The sequence below is a fragment of the Podarcis raffonei genome, chromosome 16 (genome assembly GCF_027172205.1).
Source record: "Podarcis raffonei isolate rPodRaf1 chromosome 16, rPodRaf1.pri, whole genome shotgun sequence".
Lineage (NCBI taxonomy): Eukaryota > Metazoa > Chordata > Lepidosauria > Squamata > Lacertidae > Podarcis > Podarcis raffonei.
This window is the reverse complement of record NC_070617.1, coordinates 24750186-24774359: the sequence shown is the minus strand read 5'-3', so window position 1 is coordinate 24774359 and position 24174 is coordinate 24750186. Positions and strand designations below refer to the sequence as shown.

Here is a 24174-nt window from a genome sequence, read left to right as displayed (position 1 = left end):
GAGAGCCCTGTTGCACTCAGGCACTGCTTGTGGGCTTCCCAAAAGAGGCTTTGGGTTGACCACTGTTGAGAACACGATGCTGGATTAGATACGCCTTTGGTCTGATCCAGCAACGCTGTCCTTCCTTTGCCGGGATATAGCCAGGTCTGGCAGGTTGTAGGTCTGCAATGGCTCAGTTCCTCCCTGCTCCTCCCATTCTATCAGGAATTTCATAGGGCTGTTTTGGTACCCTGAGAAGAACGAATTCCACCGGTCTTGTGGTCAAAATGAGGACACCTTCAGGACCGACTCGATTTATTGTGCCAGGGGCCACAGGAGAATGAAGCTGCCTTTTATCAGATGCAGAGAAGACCATCCTGAGAAAACGGGACAGGAAAGGAGCTCCTGAACCCTCAGAGATGGATGGGCGCTTTGGAGTCTGCGGGCGAGGAGGCTTGCGTGCAGGAATCGGTGATGCTGCAGTCTGTCGTCGGAGTTCCCTCTTGGAGCTTGGGCATCTGGCCAGATGTGGGAGAAAGGACAAGCCATTAGTAGTGTTATAAGAATCCTAAGGTCTCAAATATAAATCAAATGTTCATAAATGTACAAGGCGAACACATACATAAGTATATAAACCACGTGTCTGAAATAGTACAGGAGAACAATCCTGAAGCCATGTTGACTCTCCGAGTGACCTCAAATATTCCTCTGCAGTAAGGGAGGAAAATTGGGGAAGTCTTCCCATTGTCGTTTTTTTTGCTTACAAATCCTGCCTTAAGAGCGTATTTGTGTATGAATAGGGTGAGCCTGTGATCTGGAACTCAGGAACTAAAGTATTAACCATCACAAAAGAATGGCCAGACTGCCCAGGTAATGCAATCAGTGACCATTCTCAGGTATCCTGGCAGACAGGATTTCTGCTGTAGACTGCCTACTTCTGTGATGGATGTATGCTGTTTTAGAGGGATGGTCTTGGGCGACAGGGTGGCCAATTTCAAAAGTCTATATAAGGGTTTGCGCACCATTGTTCAGGCTTCTCCCTCCTGCGTGTGGTGAGTGGGGACCCTGTTGCAACAGTTCCTTGAATAAAGATCAGGCTTACTAGCCACTTTGCTTCTCAATATTCTCTGGTTGGCCTCTGTTATTTTCTCCTACCGATAAGGAACCCGCTTGAGGACTCTATACAGGCTCTTGGATACCCCATAAGGGAAAAGGAACAGTTTTTTTCTGATAAAAGTTGCAAGACTGATCAGAGTACCTACCTAGCCAGAGGCCACCTAGAGACTGAAGACTGGTCGGCAGGGAGGTGGGTAAAGCACTGCTTTGCTCACCCCACCCCCTCAATGGTTCAGCCTGACCTACACTCGCAGGAAAGCAAGATGATGGAACGGACTGTTCCATTTTAGGTGCATGGAGGACTCTTAGCACAAACGATGAAAAAGGCCTTCGGGCTCTTTGGAGCAGGGAGAGGTGCAATATAAATAGGTGGGGAAGGGGGTAATCAGATTTGCAGAGTTGGAAGGGACCTGAAGTATCATCTCGTCCAACCCCTTGCAATACAGGAAGTGGAACCAATGGCAGGCAGAGACACCAGACTGGTTGTAAGAAAGGAGGCAGGCAGGTCGTGGGGCTGGCTGAGACCGGACTGAGGTTGGTGGGGCAGTGCCCCATTTCCCTTCTAATGGACCAGCCTCCAGGGCTCTTTCCTCTGTGCACTGAGCAACATTCAGGTGCATTTTGATAGCCCATCGTTGAATGTCGCTTGGCCAACAAGCTGGTGTGAGAAAGAGCCCCAGTTCTGCCAAGGTGAGAGGGGCGCTCTTTGAGAACTCCTGCCCCTCTCGACTGGCCCAGGGTTGGCAGAGCTCCCCAGGGAATTTGTCACAGAGCATGGGCATTTTGGGTCTAGGATCACGGATGGCCTGAGCCCCATCTGCTCCATCCATTCAGGGGCACCCTCCCCGCTACCTGGTCAAACTTCCGGGCACTGTAGACTTCGTTCTTGTTCATGAAGGTCAGCAAGATCCAGTCGCAGAGGAAGGAGCCCTGTAGGAGGAGGAGAGTGATCAATCAACACCAGAGCAGGAAAAGTCTTTTTTTATTTTATTTTTTAATTGAATGAAGCAAGAGAATACTCACCACTCCCACTGACGTCAGCGCCGTGGCCAGATTAATGATTGTGGGGATAAGGCTGAACTTCCCTGCCTAAGGGGAGAAAGGGACAGAATCACTATTAGCCCTGCTTGCAGTGACCTTGAAGAATTTAACTGATGTGACAGTATGCCTGGTTTGGATGACTATTTTGACTGTGTGACGCATTTTATTCTGCTTCTACTCTGTTTTGTGCATTTTGTCTTTTGTAGTGGCTTTGGCTAGTCAAAGTAAATAAATAAATGATAATGATAATAGTAACCTCAAGTGCTTTTGACATGTCTGGAACATGTCCTTGAACCAGGGCCATGCTGCTTGCTTACCTGGATGGCAGGTGGGGGACAGGTGTGCATGAAGGAGTGCCCACAAACCTCCCGCAGAATGTAGTCTACGGTAAAGGTAAAGGTTAAGTCCAGTCAAAGGCAACTATGGGGTTGTGGCGCTCATCTCTCTTTCAGGCTGAAGGAGCCGGCGTTTGTCCACAGACAGCTTTCCGGGTCTTGTGGCCAGCGTGAATAAACCACTTCTGGTGCAACAGGGCACAGTGATAGAAACCAGAACGCATGGAAACACCGTTTACCTTCCCGCCGCAGTGGTACCTATTTATCTACTTGCATTGGCATGCTTTCAAACTGCCAGGTTGGCAGAAGCTGGGACAGAGCAACGGGAGCTCACCCCGTCACGGGGATTCAAACCGCCGACCTTCTGATCGGCAAGCCCAAGAGGCTCCGTGGTTTAGACCACAGCCATCCCTGATGTAAGAGAGAGATGTACCTGTTGCACCTCTCTTGTACCTGCCGACCTCACCTTTCACCCCAACCTCTACTGGCATGTGATTCCTGAAGCTTGCCCGTAAGGGAAGGCCGCCCTTAGCCTGAAAACAGTTCCTCCAGCCCCCCCCCCAGCCCTACTTCGAAAACTACTTTTGCAACTCGGCGCCTGCATCCCGGTAGCCCAGCCCCATGTCTTGTCGGAACTTGCGTACGACCGAGCTACTCCTCCGCGGACATGTCCTCCAACGGTGATTAACGACGTAAGCCTTTGATGAGGCTCCAGGCACTTTCCCATTACACAGAGTATCCATACAGCAGCAGAAGGACGAGAAATATATAAGCTACATTGCTACGTTTATTTCTAACTACGCAGACAGAAAAGAATATACATCCTCTCTATGTGAGAGACAGTGAACCAACTGCTACAAAGAAACAGGAAACCAGTAACATCAACTTCCGTCTCCCGTGAGACTTCCAACAGTCTGGAATGTAAACAGAGTCTTGTGACTCCAAAAACTGCACAGTGGCATAAACAGAAATCTAACATGTCCCTCCTATAGCAAGCATCTCTGTCCCTTACCTGCCCGTGCACAATCACATCGATGCGGATGCCGTAAGCCTTGATCAAGGTGCGGGTGCTCTTGCCCCTGTGCTTGTAGTACTTGGCAAACCTGGGGGTCAAAAGCAAGGGGTGTGAGCAAGGCTGGCTGCTGCCATAAAATGCCCAGAACCTTGGCACAGAGAAACCTGGCCCTCCTGCATGGCTGCATTGGCAGCAAGCAAGGCTGTTGAGAAAATACTTACTTCCCCCACCTAAACATACATCGCCTGGTAGAAAACGTTGGAGCTTAAAAGGTCACTATTATAATGGTGAGTGGTGCTCCACTCACTCATTGGCTGAACGCCTGTGATGCCACAGAATGTTTGTGTACTCTTCCCTCCCCCGGCCACACCCCTCACTAGAATGCGCCTTTGAACTCTGATCATGCCTCTTGCTTCTGTGGATGAAGGACTGAAAGGGAGATGTAGAAACGAGCCTACTCCACCCACTTTTGGCCCTGGCATGTTCCCCCCACCCATCCAGAAGAGAATGTGACCCTCAAGCTGAAAAAGGTCCCCCACTCCCCAGAGCTCTGTGTCTTAATTTCAGCAGATCGGGGCTGGGAAGAGGGGCTCCAGGCCTTGGGTGATGTGGAACCTGCAACACCCTTTGCAAAAGAAAAACCCTCCCTTGCACGCAGGTCAGCTCAAGTTACATGACCCCCTCTTCCTTCTACTGCTTACATCATAGCTCTGGCTGCCGAGAGATGTGGGAATGGCTGCTATTGGGGGGGGGGCTTTGAAAGGGGATCAGACAAATTTGAAGGAGGAATAGGGAGGTCCATCTGTTTAGCGCATGGGTAGGCAAACTAAGGCCCAGGGGCCGGATCCAGCCCAATCGCCTTCTAAATCTGGCCCGCAGACGGTCCAGGAACCAGCATGTTTTTACATGAGTAGAATGTGTCCTTTTATTCAAAATGCATCTCTGGGTTATTTGTGGGGTTAGAAGAAGAGGAGGAGGAGTTTGGATTTGATGTCCCACTTTATCACTACCCTAAAGAGTCTCAAAGTGGCTAACCATCTCCTTTCCCTTCCTCCCCCACAACAAACACTCTGTGAGATGAGTGAGGCTGAGAGACTTCAGAGAAGTGTGACTGGCCCAAGGTCACCCAGCAGCTGCATGTGGAAGAGCAGGGAAGGGAACCCGGTTCACCAGATTACGAGTCCACTGCTCTTAACCCCTACACCACACTGGCTCTCATTCATTTATTTATTTTTTCAAAATATAGTCACGCTGCCACATGGTCTGAGGGACAGTGGACCAACCCCCTGCTGAAAAAGTTTGCTGACCCCTAGTTTAGCATGGTGGCCACATGAAAGCAACAGCACTGTGGAGGGACTATGGCTTTCATGCGCCGCTTGTGGGCATCCTGGAGGCATCTGATTGGCGACTGGAACAAACTGGGTACTAAATTCCAGCTCCACAGCTAAGGGGTTGCCCTGCGGAGTTATCTCTACGCGGATCAGTGTGGAACAAGAGGCTGCTCTGATCACCTTCGGGCAGCTAAATGTCTTGAGTTGGCTCTGTTACGAAAAAGGAGCAATGCAGCAACGAGCTCCAGGTGGCTGGATAGCCAAACAGGATGTTGATGTTTGGGACTGTTCCGTGGGAACAAAGGAACAGTCTATTCACACCACTGAGCACCGGATGTTAGCTCAGAGTGTCACCTGACCTGTACTGGAAGTACATGGGAGGAGTTATTTCTCTCTCTGCTGTTGGTGTTAAGAGAGTGCAGACACATTTCTCTGTACTGCTGGAAGGACAGAAATAAAGGCATGTAAATACATTTCTGTCTGTCTCCTTCCCCTCCCTGGGGGTGGCAGGGGAGGAGTGGTGTGTTCTTCTCACGTTAGAGGAGGATCGCCGATTGAGATCTCGCCTGATCTTGCCGGGAGTCGCAGACGGGGAGGTCAACAAGGAACTCAAGCCGGGTGCCTGGAGAGTGGCAAATTCCTCTGACTAAGGCTTGATTCCGTACAAGCGAGCCAGGAGATGCATTTGTCCCATGCACACCACACCACAAACACACAAATGCACCAGTGGCGTCTGGTCAGTGGACCAGGGGGATTAGACTAGTCCCCCAAATGTTCCAGGTAAATTAGTGTATTAAAGCCTGGTGCCTTCTTCCCGGAGCCCAGGAAGCTTCTGCCTGGCTTAGGGAAGAGACATGATGCTCCGACAGGGTCCAAGAGCTCTCCTGCCATCTTCCCAAAGCCTGTCCAGCTTTGGAAAGGAGGCAGCAGGGCTCCATAATCCTGTCAGAGGCCTGGCGTGTCCTTCCCAAAGCCCAGGAAGCTTCTGCCCTCCCCAATCGCCATTGCATGCTGGCACCTCTGGCCCTACGAAAAGTTTCACCACACACCACTGAAATGCACCAATACATCCCACCAACACAAACAATACAGGTATTATAAGAATTCTAAGGTCCCAGATACAAAATAAACGCTCACAAATGTACAGTGGTACCTCGGGTTACAGACACTTCAGGTTACAGACTCTGCTAATCCAGAAATAGTACCTCAGGTTAAGAACTTTGCTTCAGGATGAGAACAGAAATTGTGCGGCAACAGGAGGCCCCATTAGCCGAAGTAGTGCTTCAGGTTAAGAACAGTTTCAGGTTAAGAACGGACCTCCAGAACGAATTAAGTTCTTAACCTGAGGTACCACTGTACAAGGCAAACACATACATAAATATATAAACCACATGTCTGAAATAGTACAAGAGAGCAATCCTGAAGCCAGTTTGACACTCCAATATTTCTCTGCAAGGAGGAAGGAAATGGGAAAGCCTATCCACTGTCTTTTGCTTACCTGTCTTAAGGGCACATTTGTGTATGAATAGGGTGAGCCTGTGACCTGGATTCAGGAATTAAAGTTTTAATCATCACAAAAGAATGGCCAGGCTGCCCAGGTAATGCAATCAGAGACCATTGTCAGGTATCCTGGCAGACAGGATTTCTGCTGTAGACCACTTCTTGTGATGTATTTCTGCTGTAGACTGCCTCCTACTGTGATGTATGTATGATGTATTCGGGTGTAGTCTTGGGCTACAGGGTGGGTGATTTTAGAAGTCTATATAAGGGCTTACGCACCATTGTTCTGGGTTCCTCCTCCCTCCTGCGTGTGGTGAGTGGGGACCCTGTTTTTCCTTGAATAAAGATCTGGCTTACTAGCCGCTTTGCTTCTCAATATAGCTGGCCTCTGTTATTTTCTCCTACCGATAGGGAACCCACTTAAGGACTCTATATGGGCTCTTGGATACCCCAGAAGGGAAAAGGAACAGCTTTTTCTTATAACACAAGTAAGGGATCATCCTTTGCCATAGGTAGCAAAACAGCTGGAGCCTTTGCTTCCAGAACAAGGATGTGTTGTTACCTGTAATTGTATCCAGAGGAGGCCTGGGCCCACTTGGGGTCCAGCCTGCGGAAGGAATAGCGGGGGTTGCACATCGTATCCGGCAGGTCCAGGTTGCAATTCCAGTTAATGATCACCCCAATCACGCCGCCCTGCCGAGGGAAAGCGGGGTCAACGAAGGGAGAGGACCTCTTTCCAAACACCCACAAGGCCACCCTGGCGAGTGTCTCCGTGGTGCCCACATCATCGCCACTGCCACTTGAAAGGGGAGGTAGATTTGTTGGAGATGCAGAGAGGGTACAAAGATTCACATGTGGTGGAATTGCAAGAAAATAAGGGAATTTTGGGATATACAGTCATACTTCATGTTACGTCCGCTTCATGTTATGTTCTTTCAGGTTACGTCCCGTGGCGACCCGGAAGTACCGGAAAGCGTTACTTCCGGGTTTCGCCACTCGAGCATGCCCAGAAGCGCAAAATAATGTCACACGCATGTGCAGAAGCGACGAATCACAACCTGCGTGTGCACAGACGCGCCGCTGCGGGTTGCGTTCTTTTCATGTTGCAAACGGGCCTCCGGAACAGATCCCGTTTGCAACCAGAGGTACCACTGTACAATTAACTTAAAAAGATGTTTAAAATCTCTCTTGCAAAAAAATCCGAAGCCTTTCTACTGGGTATAATAGGTATCAATATTCCAAAAAATGTGAGGAAAATCTTCTTGTATGCAACAGTGGCAGCAAGAATCTTAATAGCCAAAAAATGGCTATTCCACCCCAACCAAAGTGGACTGGCAGACAAAATTATTAGAATATACAGAATTAGCAATGATGACAGGAAGGATTAGAGATAATACAGATCAAAAGCTCACTACAGAGTAGGATATTTACAGGAAATATCTTTAAAAGCATTGTAAGAAGGTGAATTCTCTGGCAGGCTTAGAATGACCCCTGTATAAACATAAAATCCTTATTAAAATAAAAATTTGGGGAAAGTTTGAGGGGATAATGAAAAATGGGCTACTCAACAGAAACCTGGGACTCTCGATGGGGTGACTGGAAGTCGTAATAGAAGTGTTGTAAGAAATTAATGTATTTTTTGGTAACTTGTATCATCCTTTGGTATTTTTCTTTGTTGGCTGTTTTTTTCTTTCTTTACAATCAATAAAGCAATTCAAAAAAAGAAAAGAAAGTGGAGGTGCAAGTTTGCATAAAGGAATCATAAAATGCAATTTGATGATAGTACCCTTGGCTCAGGCCAACGACCTGCCTTTTTCCATCTTCCTGCTCTCCTCCCATGGGCCAAACAGAAGCCCATTTGGGCAGCCCAGGAACAGGACCCAAATTGAACAGCATCCTCCCACTTTGCGGTTCACAGCAGCTGGTATTTAAAGGCATGATGCTACTGTCAATGGAGGTAGTGCACAGCCAGGGTAGCTGGGAGCTGGTGAGAGCCTTTTATCCTCCACAAATTTGTCCAATCCTCTTTTAAAGCCATCCAAGTTGGTGACCATTGCTGCCTCCCGTGGCAGTGAGTTCCACAGTTTAACACAGCGCGGCACGGCGAAGTTCTTTCTTTTATCTGTCCTGATTTTCCAACATTCAGCTTCATCGGAAGTCCACGAATTCTGGTGTTATGAGAGAGAGAAACTTTTCTCTGTCCGCTCTCTCCAAGTCATGCGTAATTTTATCAGATTCCATCGTGTCGCCTCTTACCTTTTCTCTAAACTAAAAAGTCCCAAACGCTGCAGACTTTCCTTGCACAGGAGTTGCTCCAAGCTCCTGATCGTTTTGGTGGAAACTTCTCCAAATCAGATTAAATCAAATAAACAAGAAATATTTGGTGTTATGTCGGAGGAGATGCCAGGAAACAGGGAATTGTGTTCGCATGTGGTGGGGTGTAAATATGTACAATTTTTGGCAAAGGGTGTTTAAGGAGATAACAGAAATCACTGGGTTAAAGCTGACCAAAAGCATTATCATCAATATACGATTGGGTGGAAGGTTTACAGGTTACGAAGGACTTGCTCCGAAATTTATTGACAGCTGCACGAATTATTATAGCTAGGAAGTAGAAGGGGCAAGCAGAAAATAATAATATTGTTGTTGTTGTTGTTGTTATTGTTGTTAATACCCCACCGATCTGGCAGGGTTTCCCCAGCCACTCTGGGCAGCTCCCAACAGATTAAAAACAGAATAAAACATCACACATTAAAAACTTCCTTAAACAGGGTTGCCTTCAAAGGTCTTCTAAAAGTCAGATAGTTATTTATTTCCTTGACATCTGATAGGAGGGCGTTCCACAGGGCGGGTGCCACTACTAAGAAGGCCCTTCTTCCTCTAAAACAAAAAGGTAGTATAAAGAGGTGTGGGATATAGCTATTAATGAAAAATTAATATGTGCCATTAAGGTAAGATGGGGAATATGCCGGAGAAATGATTTTGAGGAGATACGGAGGGTGTTTGTAGAATTTGTACTGTTAAAACGGAAAAGGGCCAAATGGGTGGCGCTGTGGGTTAAACCACAGAGCCTAGGGCTTGCCAATCAGAAGGTCGGCGGTTCAAATCCCCACGACGGAGTGAGCTCCCGTTGCTCGGTCCCTGCTCCTGCCCACCTAGCAGTTCGAAAGCACGCCAAAAAGTGCAAGTAGATAAATAGGTACCGCTCTGGCGGGAAGGTAAACAGCGTTTCCGTGCGCTGCTCTGGTTTGCCAAAAGCGGCTTAGTCATGCTGGCCACATGACCCAGAAGCTGTACGCCGGCTCCCTTGGCCAGTAAAGCAAGATGAGTAAAGCAACCCCAGAGTCGGTCACGACTGAACCTAATGGTCAGGGGTCCCTTTACCTTTACCTTTTACCGGAAGAGGTGTTGAAATTTTGGGAGGTCAGATGGTAACAATGGAATGGTCTCAGTGGTGGGGTGCACTTTCTTTCTTTCTTTCTTTCTTTCTTTCTTTCTTTCTTTCTTTCTTTCTTTCTTTCTTATATTGTCAAAAAAGAAAAAGAAAGAAACTTCTCCAACTCTACAGTATCCTTGTTGAGGAGAGGTGACTAGAATGGCACGCCATATTCCAAGCACAGCTGCTCCATAGATTTGTAAGGTGGCCTTAGGATATTGGCAGTTTCATTTTCAATCCTGTTGATACGGAATCTACTGCCCCTCACACCCTGGTAGCATTTGTTTATTGCATTATATCCCACCTTTTTCACCCCAGGGAGCTCAAAGTGGCATATGGGGTTCTCTTCCTCCTCATTTTATCTCCACAGCAACCCTGCAAGGCTGAGAGCAAGCAACTGGGAAAGGGCCACAGCTCATCTGTCTTGCATGCAGGAGGTCCCAGGTTCAGTCCCCAGCATCTCCAGTAGGGTTGGGAGAGACTCCCCTGCCTGAAATCCTGGCGAGCTGCTGCCAGTCAGTGTAGACAATATGGAGCTAGATGGACCAAAGGTCTGGCTCACTATAAGGCAGCTTCTCATGTGCCTACGACTGGCCCAAGGTCGCGCCTAGAGAGCTTCACAGCCAAGTGGGGATTTGAACCCCGCTCTCCCGGGCGATAGTCCAGCACTCTAACCACTAGGCCACACTGACTCTCTGCCCCACTTCATTACTCCCCTGGTCAATGAAATCCTTGCTGGGGTAAATAAGTGTGGAGTCCATCTAGCCGAAGAGCTAATCCCATGGGGTTAGGAGCAGCCGGGATGGCTGAGAGATGAGCTTCACTGAAGCAACTGATAATATACCCTCCATCCCAGGAGAGCGATGAGAGTCGATTGGGGCTGATTGATATGAAGAGAAAGGCAATTAGAGGGCGGCCAGCTACCCGGAATTGGCAACCTGAGGGAGGTTGTGGGCATCCCACAAGTTGGCGGGGGTTGTGGAGCAGGAAGCATCAGGCTGGAGCTTCCGAAGGGGGCAAACTTGCCGAGTTGCCGGAAGATACGATGACGGGCAAATCCGTCAACTTCTGTTTCTCTCAGTGTGAGAATTTTTCCAAACTTCAGTTCAGTTCTCCATGTTTCCAAACGAATTTGTGATTTATGAAAATCCATCAGTGTTTTAATGTGATTTCCCCCCTCCTAATATATATAGGATATATATTATATATATTATATATATATAGAATATATATAGTTCGAATCCCCGCGGCGGGGTGCGCTCCCGTTGTTCGGTCCCAGCGCCTGCCAACCTAGCAGTTTGAAAGCACTCCCGGGTGCAAGTAGATAAATAGGGACCGCTTACTAGCGGGAAGGTAAACGGTGTTTCCGTGTGCGGCTCTGGCTCGCCAAAGCAGCGATGTCATGCTGGCCACGTGACCCAGAAGTGTCTCAGGACAGCGCTGGCCCCCAGCCTCTTGAGTGAGATGGGCGCACAACCCCAGAGTCTGGCAAGACTGGCCCGTACGGGCAGGGGTACCTTTACCTTTAATATATATACATTTTGCATTCTGTGAATTATTTAAGCTAACATTTGCAATTTTTTGCACCCATTATTTGGGGGAAATCTGCAGGTATGAAAATTTCAAAGGGCGGCTGTTTCAGTTTGAGTATTGTTTTGGGAAGTGTGAATTAGGCAGGTGCTCCTTAAATTTGAATTGAATTGAATGGAATTGAATTGAATTTCTCTCCTCTGCACCCAGACAGAGGTTCCAAGCCATGCGTATGCAAACTAAGGCCTGGGGGGGGGCGGATCCGGCCCAATCGCCTTCTAAATCCGGCCCATGGATGGTCGGGAATCAGCGTGCTTTTACATAAGTAGAATGTGCCCTTTTATTTAAAATGCATCTCTGGGTTATTTGTGGGGCATAGGAATTCATTCATTTTTTTTCTTTTCCAAAATATAGTCTGGCCCCCCACAAGGTCTGAGGGTCAGTGGACTGGCCCCCTGCTAAAAAAAGTTTGCTGACCCCTGTCTAAGCCATCCTTTCAAACCTGCTGCCCTCCAGAGGTCATTGGAGTTCCATCAGCCTCATCCAGAATGACCAACATTCAGGGACGATGTTTGCTGTTGGTTTTCAACACTTGCAATGGGGCTTGCATTTAGCAATGTTTAAATTTGCCCAACGCAGGCCCTGTTAAGAACGTTTCCACTCAGGCGCTCCTGATCTGAGCCAAAACCTGACAAAAGCAACATGACTTGAGTTTGTTCCCAGTCATTCCTTCGACTGCATTTGGCACTGTTCAAGTTCAGTGCGGAATACAAGCGTCCAGGCTCGGAGGCGCAAGGCGTCGGGTGAATGACAGGTGAGCAGCATGTTGCCAAGAGTCTCCTCAAACCCGAAGCCGTCCTTGTTATTATGTACAGCACTGGCCCCAGCACTGCATCTCTCCTCTGCAAAATCATCTTCCCTTTTAAAGAGATCAGAAGAAGAAGAAGAAGAAGAAGAAGAAGAGGAGGAGGAGGAGGAGGAGGAGGAGGAGGAGGAGGAGGAGGAGGAGGAGGAGTTTGGATTTGATATCCTGCTTTATCACTTCCCGAAGGAGTCTCAAAGCGGCTAACATTCTCCTTTCCCTTCCTCCCCCACAACAAACACTCTGTGAGGTGAGTGGGGCTGAAGGACTTCAGAGAAGTGTGACTGGCCCAAGGTCACCCAGCAGCTGCATGTGGAGGAGCGGAGACACAAACCCGGTTCACCAGATTACGAGTCCACCGCTCTTAACCACTACACCACACTGGCGAGTGGCCTTCACTAACCGCTTGCTCATGAAAGAACATTCCACCAGGAAGGCCTGGCTGGAAAGAAGGCACCCCTGATGCAATAGCGGAAGGGTAGCTCAGTGGCAGAGCACCTGCTTGGCATGCAGAAGGTCCCAGGTTCAATCTCTGCCAGCATCTCCTGGTAGGAAAGACTCCTGGAACCCTGGAGAATCATTGGAAGGACCAGGGATCTATTTGAATACTAATCTACATGTTTAGTTCAGCACTACAGTGGTACCTTGGCTCTCAAACTTAATCCGTTCCAGAAGCCCATTCCAAAACCAAAGCATTCCAAAACCAAGGCGCGCTTTCCCATAGAAAGTAATGCAAAATGGATTCATCCGTTCCAGACTTTTAAAAACAACCCCTAAAACAGCAATTGAACATGAATTTTACTATCTAATGAGACCATTGATCCATAAAGTGAAAGCAATAAACAATGTACTGCAGTCACACACATCAGTCAGTCAGTAGCTGAACTGGGTTCCACACAGTCACAAAAACAAAAGAAAAAAAAGAGACGCAAAAACAAAAAAACAAATAAGTAGCAAAAACAGACAGACCTCAGTGTAACACTCAAAACGGTGCACATTCAGCTTCTGAAAAAAGTTCGCAAACCGGAGCACTTACTTCCGGGTTTGCAGTGTTTGGGTTCCAAGTTGTTTGAGTACCATGGCGTTTGAGAACCAAGGTACCACTGTAAAATATTGGGGGGCCCATGTAAGCCCCACTATGGATGTAGCCAAGGGGGAGGCAGGTGGGCAGCTGCCCACCTAAATCAATACAAATCAATACAAATCTGAGGATCTGAACCAAGGTACCACTGTATTTTTCTTACAATCATAAGGACTAGAAACCTAACTTCTCTTTCAGGGTACATACAACATGTTCTTTGCATGCAGAAGGTCCAACGTTCCATTCCCAGCAGCACCTCTAGGTAGGCTTGGGAGATACTGCGTGCCTGCAACCCTGGAGAGACACGGCTGCCGGCCAGTTCTGAACCAGATGGACCTGACTTTCTACAAAGCAGCTTCCTACATTCCTACACGACCTTTACCTTTTCAGCCAGCTGGGTGAAGTTCTCTCCCGCTTGCTCCACAATGAAGCCCAGCTTGAAGATGGGGCAGTAGAGGCCTGTGGTTTCATTGAAGGTGCAGCTCTTCAGGTAGCTGTCGTCGTTGTCCTTGACGTTCCCTCTGGAGAGAAGACGGAACAAGGATCAGGAGCAAAAACTCTCCTCCTGTGTGCTGCTGGACTTTTTCTGGCACAGCAAAAATGCATCAGAAAAAGCCAAGTTGACACACAAGGGCAAATCTGCCGTCAGACATCATTCTGCATGCATTGCAGTCACCAGGCAGGTCAAGATTTTGGAAACCAGTTTGGGAACTTCCCTCCAAGGGCCTAAGACTTGGGTCAGGCGACCAACCCTACCTGGATGCGCTGGTGCTCTTACTTGGTAAACCGGAAGCGAGGGAAATGGATGTTGTTCTTGATGAGGATGGTGAACTCTGGAGCCATCTTTGACAAGTTCTCACTAGGAAGCAAAGATGTCTGCTGTTAAGGTCAGGGTAGAAAAGATCACACACACAAACACATACACATATACAGTCGTACCTCGGTTTAAGAACTTAATTCATTCTGGAGGTCCGTTCCTAACCTGAAACTGTTCTTAACCTGAGGTACCACTTTAGCTAATGGGGCCTCCCGCTGCCACTGCGCGATTTCTGTTCTCATCCTGAAGCAAAGTTCTTAACCCGAGGTACTATTCCTGGGTTAGCAGAGTCTGTAACCTGAAGCATCTGTAACCTGAAGCGTCTGTAACCTGAGGTACCACTGTACCACTTTTCCTGAAAGACCTACATTGGCTCCCAACACATTTCTGAGCACAATTCAAAGTGTTGGTGCTGACCTTTAAAGCCCTAAACGGCCTTGGCCCAGTGTACCTGAAGGAGCGTCTCCACCCCCATTGTTCAGCCACTGAGGTCCAGCTCTGAGGGCCTTCTGGGGTTCCCTCACTGCAAGAAGTGAAGTTACAGGGAACCAGGCAGAGGACCTTCTTGGTAGTGGCGCCCGCCCTCCCATCAGATGTCAAGGAAATAAACAACTATTTGACTTTCAGAAAACATCTGAAGGCCAGCAGCGGAGGAAGCCGCTTGGGTGCCTGGGGCGGTACGCCCAGGGTGGGGTGAGCTGCCCATAGGGGTGGGGCACACCGCAGGACCTCTGGAGTCTGCCTGCCTCCTCCCACTCAGCTGCCCTACAGCTAGGGGGAGGCAGCGGGCAGACCTTTTGGGCAGCGCAGAGCCTGCATGAGCCTAAGCCACCATGTCTCTCCCAGGAGAGATGCGTGGCTCAGGTGCACTGCAGGCCCTGAGGTGAGAGCCACCTGGCATTTTGTCACCCCCCTCAGTGGTGACACCCGGGGCGGCTTGCACCTACCACACATCCCTTCCTCTGCTCCTGCTGAAGGCAGCCCCGTTTAGGGAAGTTTTTAATGTTTGATGTTTTATTGTGCTTTTAATTCTGTTAGGAGCTGCCCAGAGTGGCTGGGGAAACCCAGACAGATGGGAGAAGTATAAAAAATAAATTATTATTATTATTATTATTATTATTATTATTATTATTATTATTATTATCTCTGTTTATCTCCATGTCCCTCCTTACCTGACAGATGCTGCGTTCTCCACGGGGCACCAAGCTCTAATCTCACAGGTTTTCATGCTGTAGTTATAGGAGATACAGCGCCCTGTCTTCTCTCCTATAAGGAATGAAAGAACAGGGGCACAGGTGAAAGCTGGCCACCCCACAACCACATTTTTTGAGCCTGATGGGGTGTTGTCACCTCAATATTGCCAGGAGGGATGGCATCTGGGAGAATGGTTTCTGCACTAGAAAGCCTTCCCCAACCTAGTAACTGCTGGATGTTTTGAACTACAACTCCCAGCAACCCCAGCCAGGGTAGCTGTGCTCCCATCAGCCATAGTGTCATGCAGCTGCGGAGGCCGGAGCTGATGGGAGTTGTAGTCCAAAATGGCTGTGCTGACTGGGGTTAATAGGCGTTCTAGTCACAAATGATGTTGCTGGCTGGGGTTAGTAGGAGTTGTAGTTCAAGAACATCTGGAAGGCAGAAGACTGGGAGGTTTATAGTTGTGGGTCCCAAGTCATGGTCTGGAGAGGCACCACCTTGCTGAATGTCTAAACCTGCTCAGTGCCTGGATGGGTGGCCACCTGGGAATTGCATGCAGACCTGGGAACAACCCAAGGTTCTACAACAGGTGAAAAGCAGAGTACAGATGCAAGAAAAGAAATAAATGGCTAAAAACCCAGGAGAGAGCCAAGCCAGGGATTTCACAACTCGCTCGCTTAGAGCCTGAGTCACGCCGGTTCCTGTCACGAGACAACCCCATTGCTCACCATTCCCCAGCATATCCATCTCTCCTGCATGGCAGTCCCTGTCGGAGCGGCACAGAGCTCTCACGTTCTACAAAAGGCGGACAAGAGAGAGTAGTTAGTGAGGGATATGATACATAAGTAGCAGTCAAGTACAACATTCCTTGTTTTCCTAGAGTGGACATGCGGGGGAATGTTTGGTTCAGCCAGTCGAAAACTTCCTGTTTCCTACTGGCTGGGACATACTTCCTTTGCATGTGACTAGAGGTGGTGTGCCTGTTGTCTTTGTCCATGGAGTCTTCTTGGCAGGGATACTGGAGTGGCTTGCTGGTTCCTGCTCCAGGTCGATCATGTTTGGTCAAAACTCTCCACTATGACCTGTCCATCTTGGGTGGCCCTGCATGGCATAGCTCATAGCTTCTCTGAGTTATTCAAGCCCCTTTGCCACGGCAAGGCAGCTGGGAAAGATTGAGGGCACAAGGAGAAGGGGACGGCAGAGGACGAGATGGTTGGACAGTGTCCTCGAAGCTATCAGCATGAGTTTGACCAAACTGTGGGAGGCAGTGGAAGACAGGAGTGCCTGGCGTGCTCTGGTCCATGGGGTCACGAAGAGCCGGACACGACTAAATGACTAAACAACAACAAGAGGTGGGTGTGACCTTACCTGTCCAGGTACCAAAAGGGCAGGGCACGTTGCACACACTCTCTCTTTGACTTCCTCCGTCGTTAGAGCAGCTTTTTAGCTAGAGACGCTCTGTTGGCTTCCAGCCAACACTGGGATTATCCCCATTTGGGGTAGATCCACATGTATATGCTTTGTAACTAAGTCTGCCTTCAGGGATCCAACTGTGAACTGATGTGAGTAAACAACTTTTATATACTTTACACAAGATTGTGGTGTCTTTATTCTTTTAAGAGAGATATAAGGGAACTTACCAGGAACCTAACAGTGAGAGGCTTACACAAGCCTGCAACCAGTTATCCGCTGTGCGTTTAAAAGAGGGATGTGAAACTCTGCATAGTAAAGAAACTTGCTAGCGCAAGTTAGGAAGGATATTAATAAGCAATATATCCTCTCCTGCCTCCCTGAACATTCCCACAGTTAGAAGCACAGCAAGATCCACAGTTCCTGGGCCACAACATCTGCCTCAACAGGATGGTTCGTAGCACCTCTTTTGATGACCGGGCAAACTTTTGAGATAAAGGAATCGGGAAGCGGATAGCCAATCAGGGTTGTGAAATATTTGGCACAGCCAATTCCTACCTCGGGGCAGGTGTTCTGAGTCTGTGAGGAGGTGATTTGGACGCGGGTGATGATGCTGAAAACACTGCCTCCCTGCAGACGAGACGGAGAGTTAGAGGTGTTACACAAATTTTTATAATGATGAGGAGGGGTTGCACCTCCAGCACGCAGTGTGCACCCACCCCCCTTTGTTCACACACACAATGTCTCCTCAAAGCACCACATAACGCACGACACCACACCATTCTAATTTCATTTGACTCAGGGAAAGGAATGGTTACCAAGGGGAAACTTGGGAAATGAGTAAAGACAGCCATAGTCCCTGAAACCTGGGGTCATATACGCAGCAGCCCCAGCACAAGAGAGAATTGCTGGCATCCTGGCAAATGGGTGCCAGACAGGTAGTCATCCATGGAAAATAGCAAAAAATCCAGGAATGGATTAGCTCTCAGTCCGGACAAAGAAGTGTGATTACCTGGCCTGGAAAACCAGGGACTTGTAAATATTTCCATTGTATCACTTGATGGGTGTATGGTGGTGGGCAAAGGAGGCTTAGAGGCAAACCTGATGAACCAGTTTCTGCCAGATGACCCTTCCCTGTTTGTGACATATGTATGATGTATCTGTGATGTATGCATGATGCTTCACCAAAGGTGTTTGTGGGCAAAGCATCCAACCAATCAGCCTCGTGAGAATCCTGGGCACTTTTAGAACATGAGAAGAGAACCTGGCTGCTGGATCAGGCTAAAGGGGGGGCGGTGTCCCTCTAGCCGATAATCCAGTTCTCACAGTGACCAAACAGATACTTCAGTGTTGGGCCGGCTCAAGACATTTTGGAACCTGAGGCAAACCACAAAATGGGTGTCCCTTTCCCACCAGGTAAGAAGAGGTGAGTGAGGATCTACAAAGGGGGAATAAAGATACAGTTAGGATTTGTTGCCCCTGTGGATTCTGCCACCTGAGGCAATCGCCTCAACTTGCCTCATGGTTGGGCTGGCCCTGCCTCAGTGAAAAGCCTGCAAGCAGGACCTAAGTGTTAGGATATTTCCGTTCCACCTTAAAAGGGAGCAGGATGTTTGTATAACAGCCTGCGTATTTCCTGTCTCACAGGATGTTTATGTTGTAAGTTCCTTTCGTTTTCTGCTGTTTTGCCTGAGCAGTCGGAGCAGACGGTCATGCCTTCTTTGTTCTGACCTACGCCAAATAAAACCTGTAAATGTGCTGTTCTGCTCTCATGCTGTGCAACTTTTTGCTGTGTGAATTCTGCTGTTAGAGTGTGCACTAAGCCTGAGGCTTAGTGTCGCTAAATTGCTGGTACTGCGTGACTACGGGAGGTCGATGGATCGTCCAGCACCGAGCTTGGGGGCTCAGATGGACTTTATCTCCCTGGCAGTATCCCAACACTAAGTACACAGCACTCTCCCTATTTGAGTTACCCAGTAAACATAATTGAGTCTCCCCCCCCAAAAAAAGGGTTCTGGAGTCCACCTCCCCTCCAAAAAAGAATGGTTCTGGAGGCAGATCATTTGTTCCATTTTTGCCCCAAAGGCTCTACACGATGTCCCTGTGATGTTAACATATGAGAGTGCTGGAGGTGAAATAGTTAAACAGGCTACCCAATCAGAACCCAGGGGGTGGAGTTAGAGGGACTATAAAACCAGCTCTGGGAGGGGCGAAGGAAGGAGTTCGTTGGGAGGTGGGTGGGTGGTTGGAGTGGGAGTGAATTGGGATAGAGTCTGTGGGTAGGTTGAGTTAGTGTAGCAAAATAAGCTGAGTCAGGAACAGTTAGGGGCTAGGAAGACAAGTAAATATCTGAGAGGTGGTTTAGTGAGTAAGAGCAGGTAGCGGAAGTTATAGGTCTGGATAGGCACCCCATGATTGTAATGGACCAATACCATTTATGAAACCACACGCTTGTTAAACTGCAATAAATAAACAGAAGTTTATGTTCCAATTTAACCCTGGCTGGACTCAGTATTGTACCAGGTAGGGCCTGGGTGGTGGCAGCGAGAAATAAAGGGGTGGCACAGGGATCAATAGACGGTGAAACGTCCGGGGACCCTGTGTGATCGCCACAGTCCAACACAGGTTTTTATGACATGGCATTGTTGGAGACCTTATCATCGGGGAGAACGATTGTGGTGCCCTGCAGAGGTTGGGTTTCCCAGCATGCATCAGTCCCAGCCAGCATAGCCTGTGGCCACATCAGGAATCATGGGAGTTGTAGTCCAGAACCATCTGGAGGCATAGGAGCCAACTCCTTGGGGTACCTTCACACCCACACACCCACACACACACACACACCCCACACACACCCAATATAATAGTTGAGGATGCTGGGCCACCCCAAGTCACTGGGCATTGCCATTCAAATGGTGTGCGTGTGTCATGTCATGTGATTGATTATGCAGCCCCACCCCAAAATATTCTATTCAAGTTTGTACCCCTGACAGGAGGACACCCATTTGTCTCTTTTTGCCTCCCATAATCCAGAGGCGACATCCCTGTGCTTCTTCCGCAGCTGAGTTCAGGTGTGTGTTCCTGTCTGCAGAGGGCGCTCTTGTGTGCTCACCTCTGGGGGCTTCACATATTCCTCCACATCCCAGACCTTGTGCTGAGAGCGACTGACACCCTTCACTTTAGTGATGACGGAGCTTTCTGGGCCCGACTCACTCTCCTGGTAGCCCTTCTGGATGATAAACACGTACCTGTTGAGAAACCAGCAGAGTCTTGTAGCACCTTTGTTATAAGAATTCTAAGGTCCCAAATATAAAATAAATGCTCATAAACGTACAAGGCAAACGCATACATAAGTATATAAACCACATGTCTGAAATAGTACAGGAGAACAATCCTGAAGCCAGTTTGACTCGCCAATATTTCTCTGGGGGAAGGAAATGGGAAAGCCTCTCCATTGTCTTTTGCTTACCTGTCTTAAGGGCATATTTGTATATGCATACAGTGAGCCTGTGGACTGGATTCAGGAACTAAAGTATTTACCATCACACAAGAATGGTCAGGCTGCCCAGGTAAAGCAATCAGTGACCATTGTCAGGTATCCTGGCAGACAGGATTTCTGCTGTAGACCGCCTCCTTCTATGATGTATGTATGATGTTTTTGGGGGTGGTCTTGGGCAATTTCAAAAGTCTATACAGTGGTACCTCTGGTTACGTACTTAATTTGTTCTGGAGGTCTGTTCTTAACCTGAAACTGTTCTTAACCTGAAGCACCACTTTAGCTAATGGGGCCTCCCGCTGCTGCCGCGCTACTGCTGCCCGATTTCTGTTCTCATCCTGAAGCAAAGTTCTTAACCCGAGGTAATATTTCTGGGTTAGCGGAGTCTGTGACCTGAAGCGTATGTAACCAGAGGTACCACTGTATAAGGGCTTGCACATTGTTCGAGGTTCTCTCTCCCTCCTGTGTGTGGTGTGTGGGGACCCTGTTGCAACAGTTTAATAAAGATCAGGCTTACTAGCCGCTTTGCTTCTCAATATTCTCTGGTTGGCCTCTGTTACTTTCTCCTACCGATAGGGAACCCGCTTAAGGACTCTATAACGGGCTCCTGGATACCCCATAAGGGAAAAGGAGCAGTTTTTTCCTAGAACACCTGAAAGACTAAAACCTTGTATTAACAACATAAGGACAGCCTGGTGGGTCAGGTCACTGGCCCACCTAGTCCAGCCTCCTGCTCTCACAGTGGCTGCCCAGATGCCTGGGGGAAAGCCCACAAGGAGGACCTGAGCATAAGAGCAACATTTTCCCCACCTGTGGTTCCCAGCAACTGGGATTCAGAAGCACTGCTGCCTCCAGCTGTGGAGACAGAGCATAGCCATCATTGCTAACAGCCATCAATAGCCCTCTCCTCCCTGAATTTGTCCAATCCTCCAGTCGGTGGCCATCGCTGCCTCCTGTGGCAGTGAGTTCCAAAGTTGAACTATGCATTGTGTGAAGCACTTCATTTTATCTCTCCAGAATCTTCCAACAAAGGGGATGTCCACTAGTTCTAGTGTTCTGAGAGAGGGAGGAAAGATTCTCTCTATCCATCCTCTCCATCAGATGTCAAGGAAATAAACAACTATCTGACTTTTAGAAGACATCTGAAGGCAGCCCTGTTTAGGGAAGTTTTTAAAGTTTGATGTTTTATCGTGTTTTTAATATTCTGTTGGGAGCTGCCCAGAGTGGCTCGGGAAACCCAGCCAGATGGGTGGGGTATTAATAAATAATAATAATAATAATAATAATAATAATAATAATAATAATATGATGATGAAGAAGAAGAAGAAGATTATGCCATGCATAATTTTTAAAAACTTCTACCATGTGGCCACTTACTCGCCTGCTCTCTAAACTAAAAAGTCCCAAACACTACAACCTCTCCTTGTCTGTAGTCAGTCCATCATTACCTTGATCTCTTTGATTCTCCTTTTCCAATTCTACAATAGCCCTTCCGAGGTGTGGTGACCAGAACTGTACTCTAAATGTGGTCACACACCATCAATTTGTATCAACAGGGCTTTTTTATCCCATTCTAGCACCACTCAGGAGGGCGCCGTTGCCATTACAGTGGTACCTCTGGTTACGTACTTAATTCGTTCTGGAGGTCCGTTCTTAACCTGAAACTGTTCTTAACCTGAAACACCACTTTAGCTAATGGGGCCTCCCACTGCTGCCGTGCCACCAGAGCACGATTTCTGTTCTCATCCTGAAGCCAAGTTCTTAACCCGAGGTACTATTTCTGGGTTTGTGGAGTCTGTAACCTGAAGCGTTTGTAACCTGAAGCGTCTGTAACCCAAGGTACCACTGTATAAGAGAACAAGGGAGGCATTCATGGTGAGTTCCGGCCCCTCTATTTCTAGAAAAATAGCACTGATTATGATACTGACAGTTTTATTTTCGATTCCTTTCTGAATTATCTGTAGCATGGGCTTTGCCCTTTTCACAGCAAAACCACACACTAGGTTGACATATTCCCCAAGATATCTGGTACAATCCCAAACTCTTGCCCCCGGTCCGTCGCTGCCAGTTCAGATCCCATGAGTATCTATATGAAATTAAGATTATTGGTTTTTTTGCCCTGACTTTAATTTGATGACACTGAAGTGTATTTGCCATTTTACTGCCCGTTCGCTCAGTTTGGAGAGAGGTCCTTTTGGTGCTCTCAGCAATCTCTCTTTCTTCTAACAACCTTGAACGATTTAGTATCATCAGCAAACGTCCCCACCTCACTGCTCACCCCTAATTCTAGATAATCGATGAACAAGTTAAAAAGCACATATAGGAGCCACTAAGGAAAACAAGCAAAAGTCACCACCCCTCCCACCCCCCCAAAAATGCAGCAGGGCTCACTTCCCAAATTTATAAGAAAGTTAACAGAAAATATATTTTCCCATCACTGGCCACCCCATTCAGTTCTGATCCTAGAACTATAGAGTTCAAAAAGACCCTGAGAATCTTCTAGCCAAATCGTCTGCAATGCAAGAATATGCAGCTGGGATCAAACCTACAACCTTGGTGTTATGGCACCCAGTGCTTTTTTTCGGGGGGGGGATGCAGGGGCACACATACCCCAAACATTTTGTGAATCTTTGGAATTTTGTCCATTTACTGTATTTATTTACCCTGATTTGAACTATCAAATTGTGATTTTCTGGAGTCAAAATGAGAGGAGTACCCCTAAACATTTTTTGGGGGGGAGCACTGTTGGCACCAACTGAGCTCTATCCAAATGCTCAGTTCTGAGTCTCAAAAAAAAAATCACCGGATTGCAACACTTCCCATAGACAGCCCAGACTTACCAGATGAAATAGACCAGGATGAGGAGCTGAACAAGTCTATAGATGACCCCAAGGTTCCTGTTCTTCACCACAATCACCTTGGGAGTCTCGTAGTTCCAGAACTCCCAGAAATAATCCAGGCACCCCATCATGTATTTCCCCCCAGGGTTGGAAGTGTGGGGGTGGGGATGGGGGCAGACTCCAGGCAAACAGCAGCGCACAAACCCCCTAAGGTCTTCTTCTGAGGAGGTGTGATGGTGAGATGTGGATCTAGCTCTCCCTGCTGCAACCGTATAGTGTTTCACTCCATCAGGCTCTGCTCACCGTGTCCCAGCAAGAACCACCCCATCCTCAGTTTCCACATTCTGGTCCACGCCAGGGAGACCACCTCCTCCCTGCTTGCTCCTTTTGCAAGGACCAAATCACATCTGCCTGGAGGCTCCTTTGGAGCAAGACAATAGACTCTCATCCCTGTGGCCGTGGCGCCCTCTGTGGCCAGAGAGCAACAGTGCGCCTCTGAGCCAGCACCTCATCCATCTCTCGAAGGTGGTGCATACACTAGAGGAGTCTCAACAAAAAATAATATTTAGAATATATTGGACTGTTGGGAAAGAATCATTCTGCACAGAAACATGTTTGTACCTTTAAGAACAGTTTGTGTGAGCTCTGGGCTGATTGGGTACAGCTGGCCGTGACTACAAAAGGAAAAAAGCTGCAGTTTGAACTCTGCCTGCAGGAAAAACACCCACAAGCTTTGCCGTTTGTTGTTTTGAAATAAAACCTTTATTTAGTTTGGTTTTACACCGGTCTCATGGTGTCACAGTCTTCTGTCATCTGCCACCAGTGGAAAATCCCCCTCTAACACTACGCCCCCACTACGTTTGTTTAAAAAAAGGGCTATCGAAGGTGTCTAGCTCTTGGAGATGCAATAGGGATAATGATTCTCTAAAACATATGTTTTTTCATTGTCCCATACTGAAAGATTTTTGGCAGAAGGTAACTCCACGGAGCCTAGGCCTTGCTGATCAGAAGGTCGGCGGTTCGAATTCCCGCAACGTGGTGAGCTCCCGTTGCTCGGTCCCTGCTCCTGCCAACCTAGCAGTTCGAAAGCACGTCAAAGTGCAAGTAGATAAATAGGTACTGCTCCGGCAGGAAGGTCAACAGCGTTTCCGTGTGCTGCTGTGGTTCGCCAGAAGCGGCTTAGTCAAGCTGGCC

The 24174-nt window shown here is 48.1% G+C and overlaps 1 protein-coding gene across 1 annotated transcript; it reads right to left on the bottom strand.

Annotated features, from left to right (window-relative positions):
* Positions 1 to 277: 277 nt before the first annotated feature.
* P2RX2 (purinergic receptor P2X 2) lies at positions 278 to 23372 on the bottom strand. The gene is made up of 12 exons (XM_053369103.1): positions 22981 to 23372; positions 19757 to 19892; positions 17206 to 17277; positions 15966 to 16032; positions 15216 to 15309; positions 14005 to 14085; positions 13609 to 13747; positions 6880 to 7010; positions 3484 to 3574; positions 2119 to 2184; positions 1948 to 2025; positions 278 to 497 (listed from the first exon to the last, which is right to left on the bottom strand). Exons 1-12 carry the CDS (start codon positions 23109 to 23111, stop codon positions 393 to 395), a joined length of 1191 nt encoding a protein of 396 aa, XP_053225078.1. The 5' UTR covers positions 23112 to 23372; the 3' UTR covers positions 278 to 392.
* Positions 23373 to 24174: the final 802 nt, after the last annotated feature.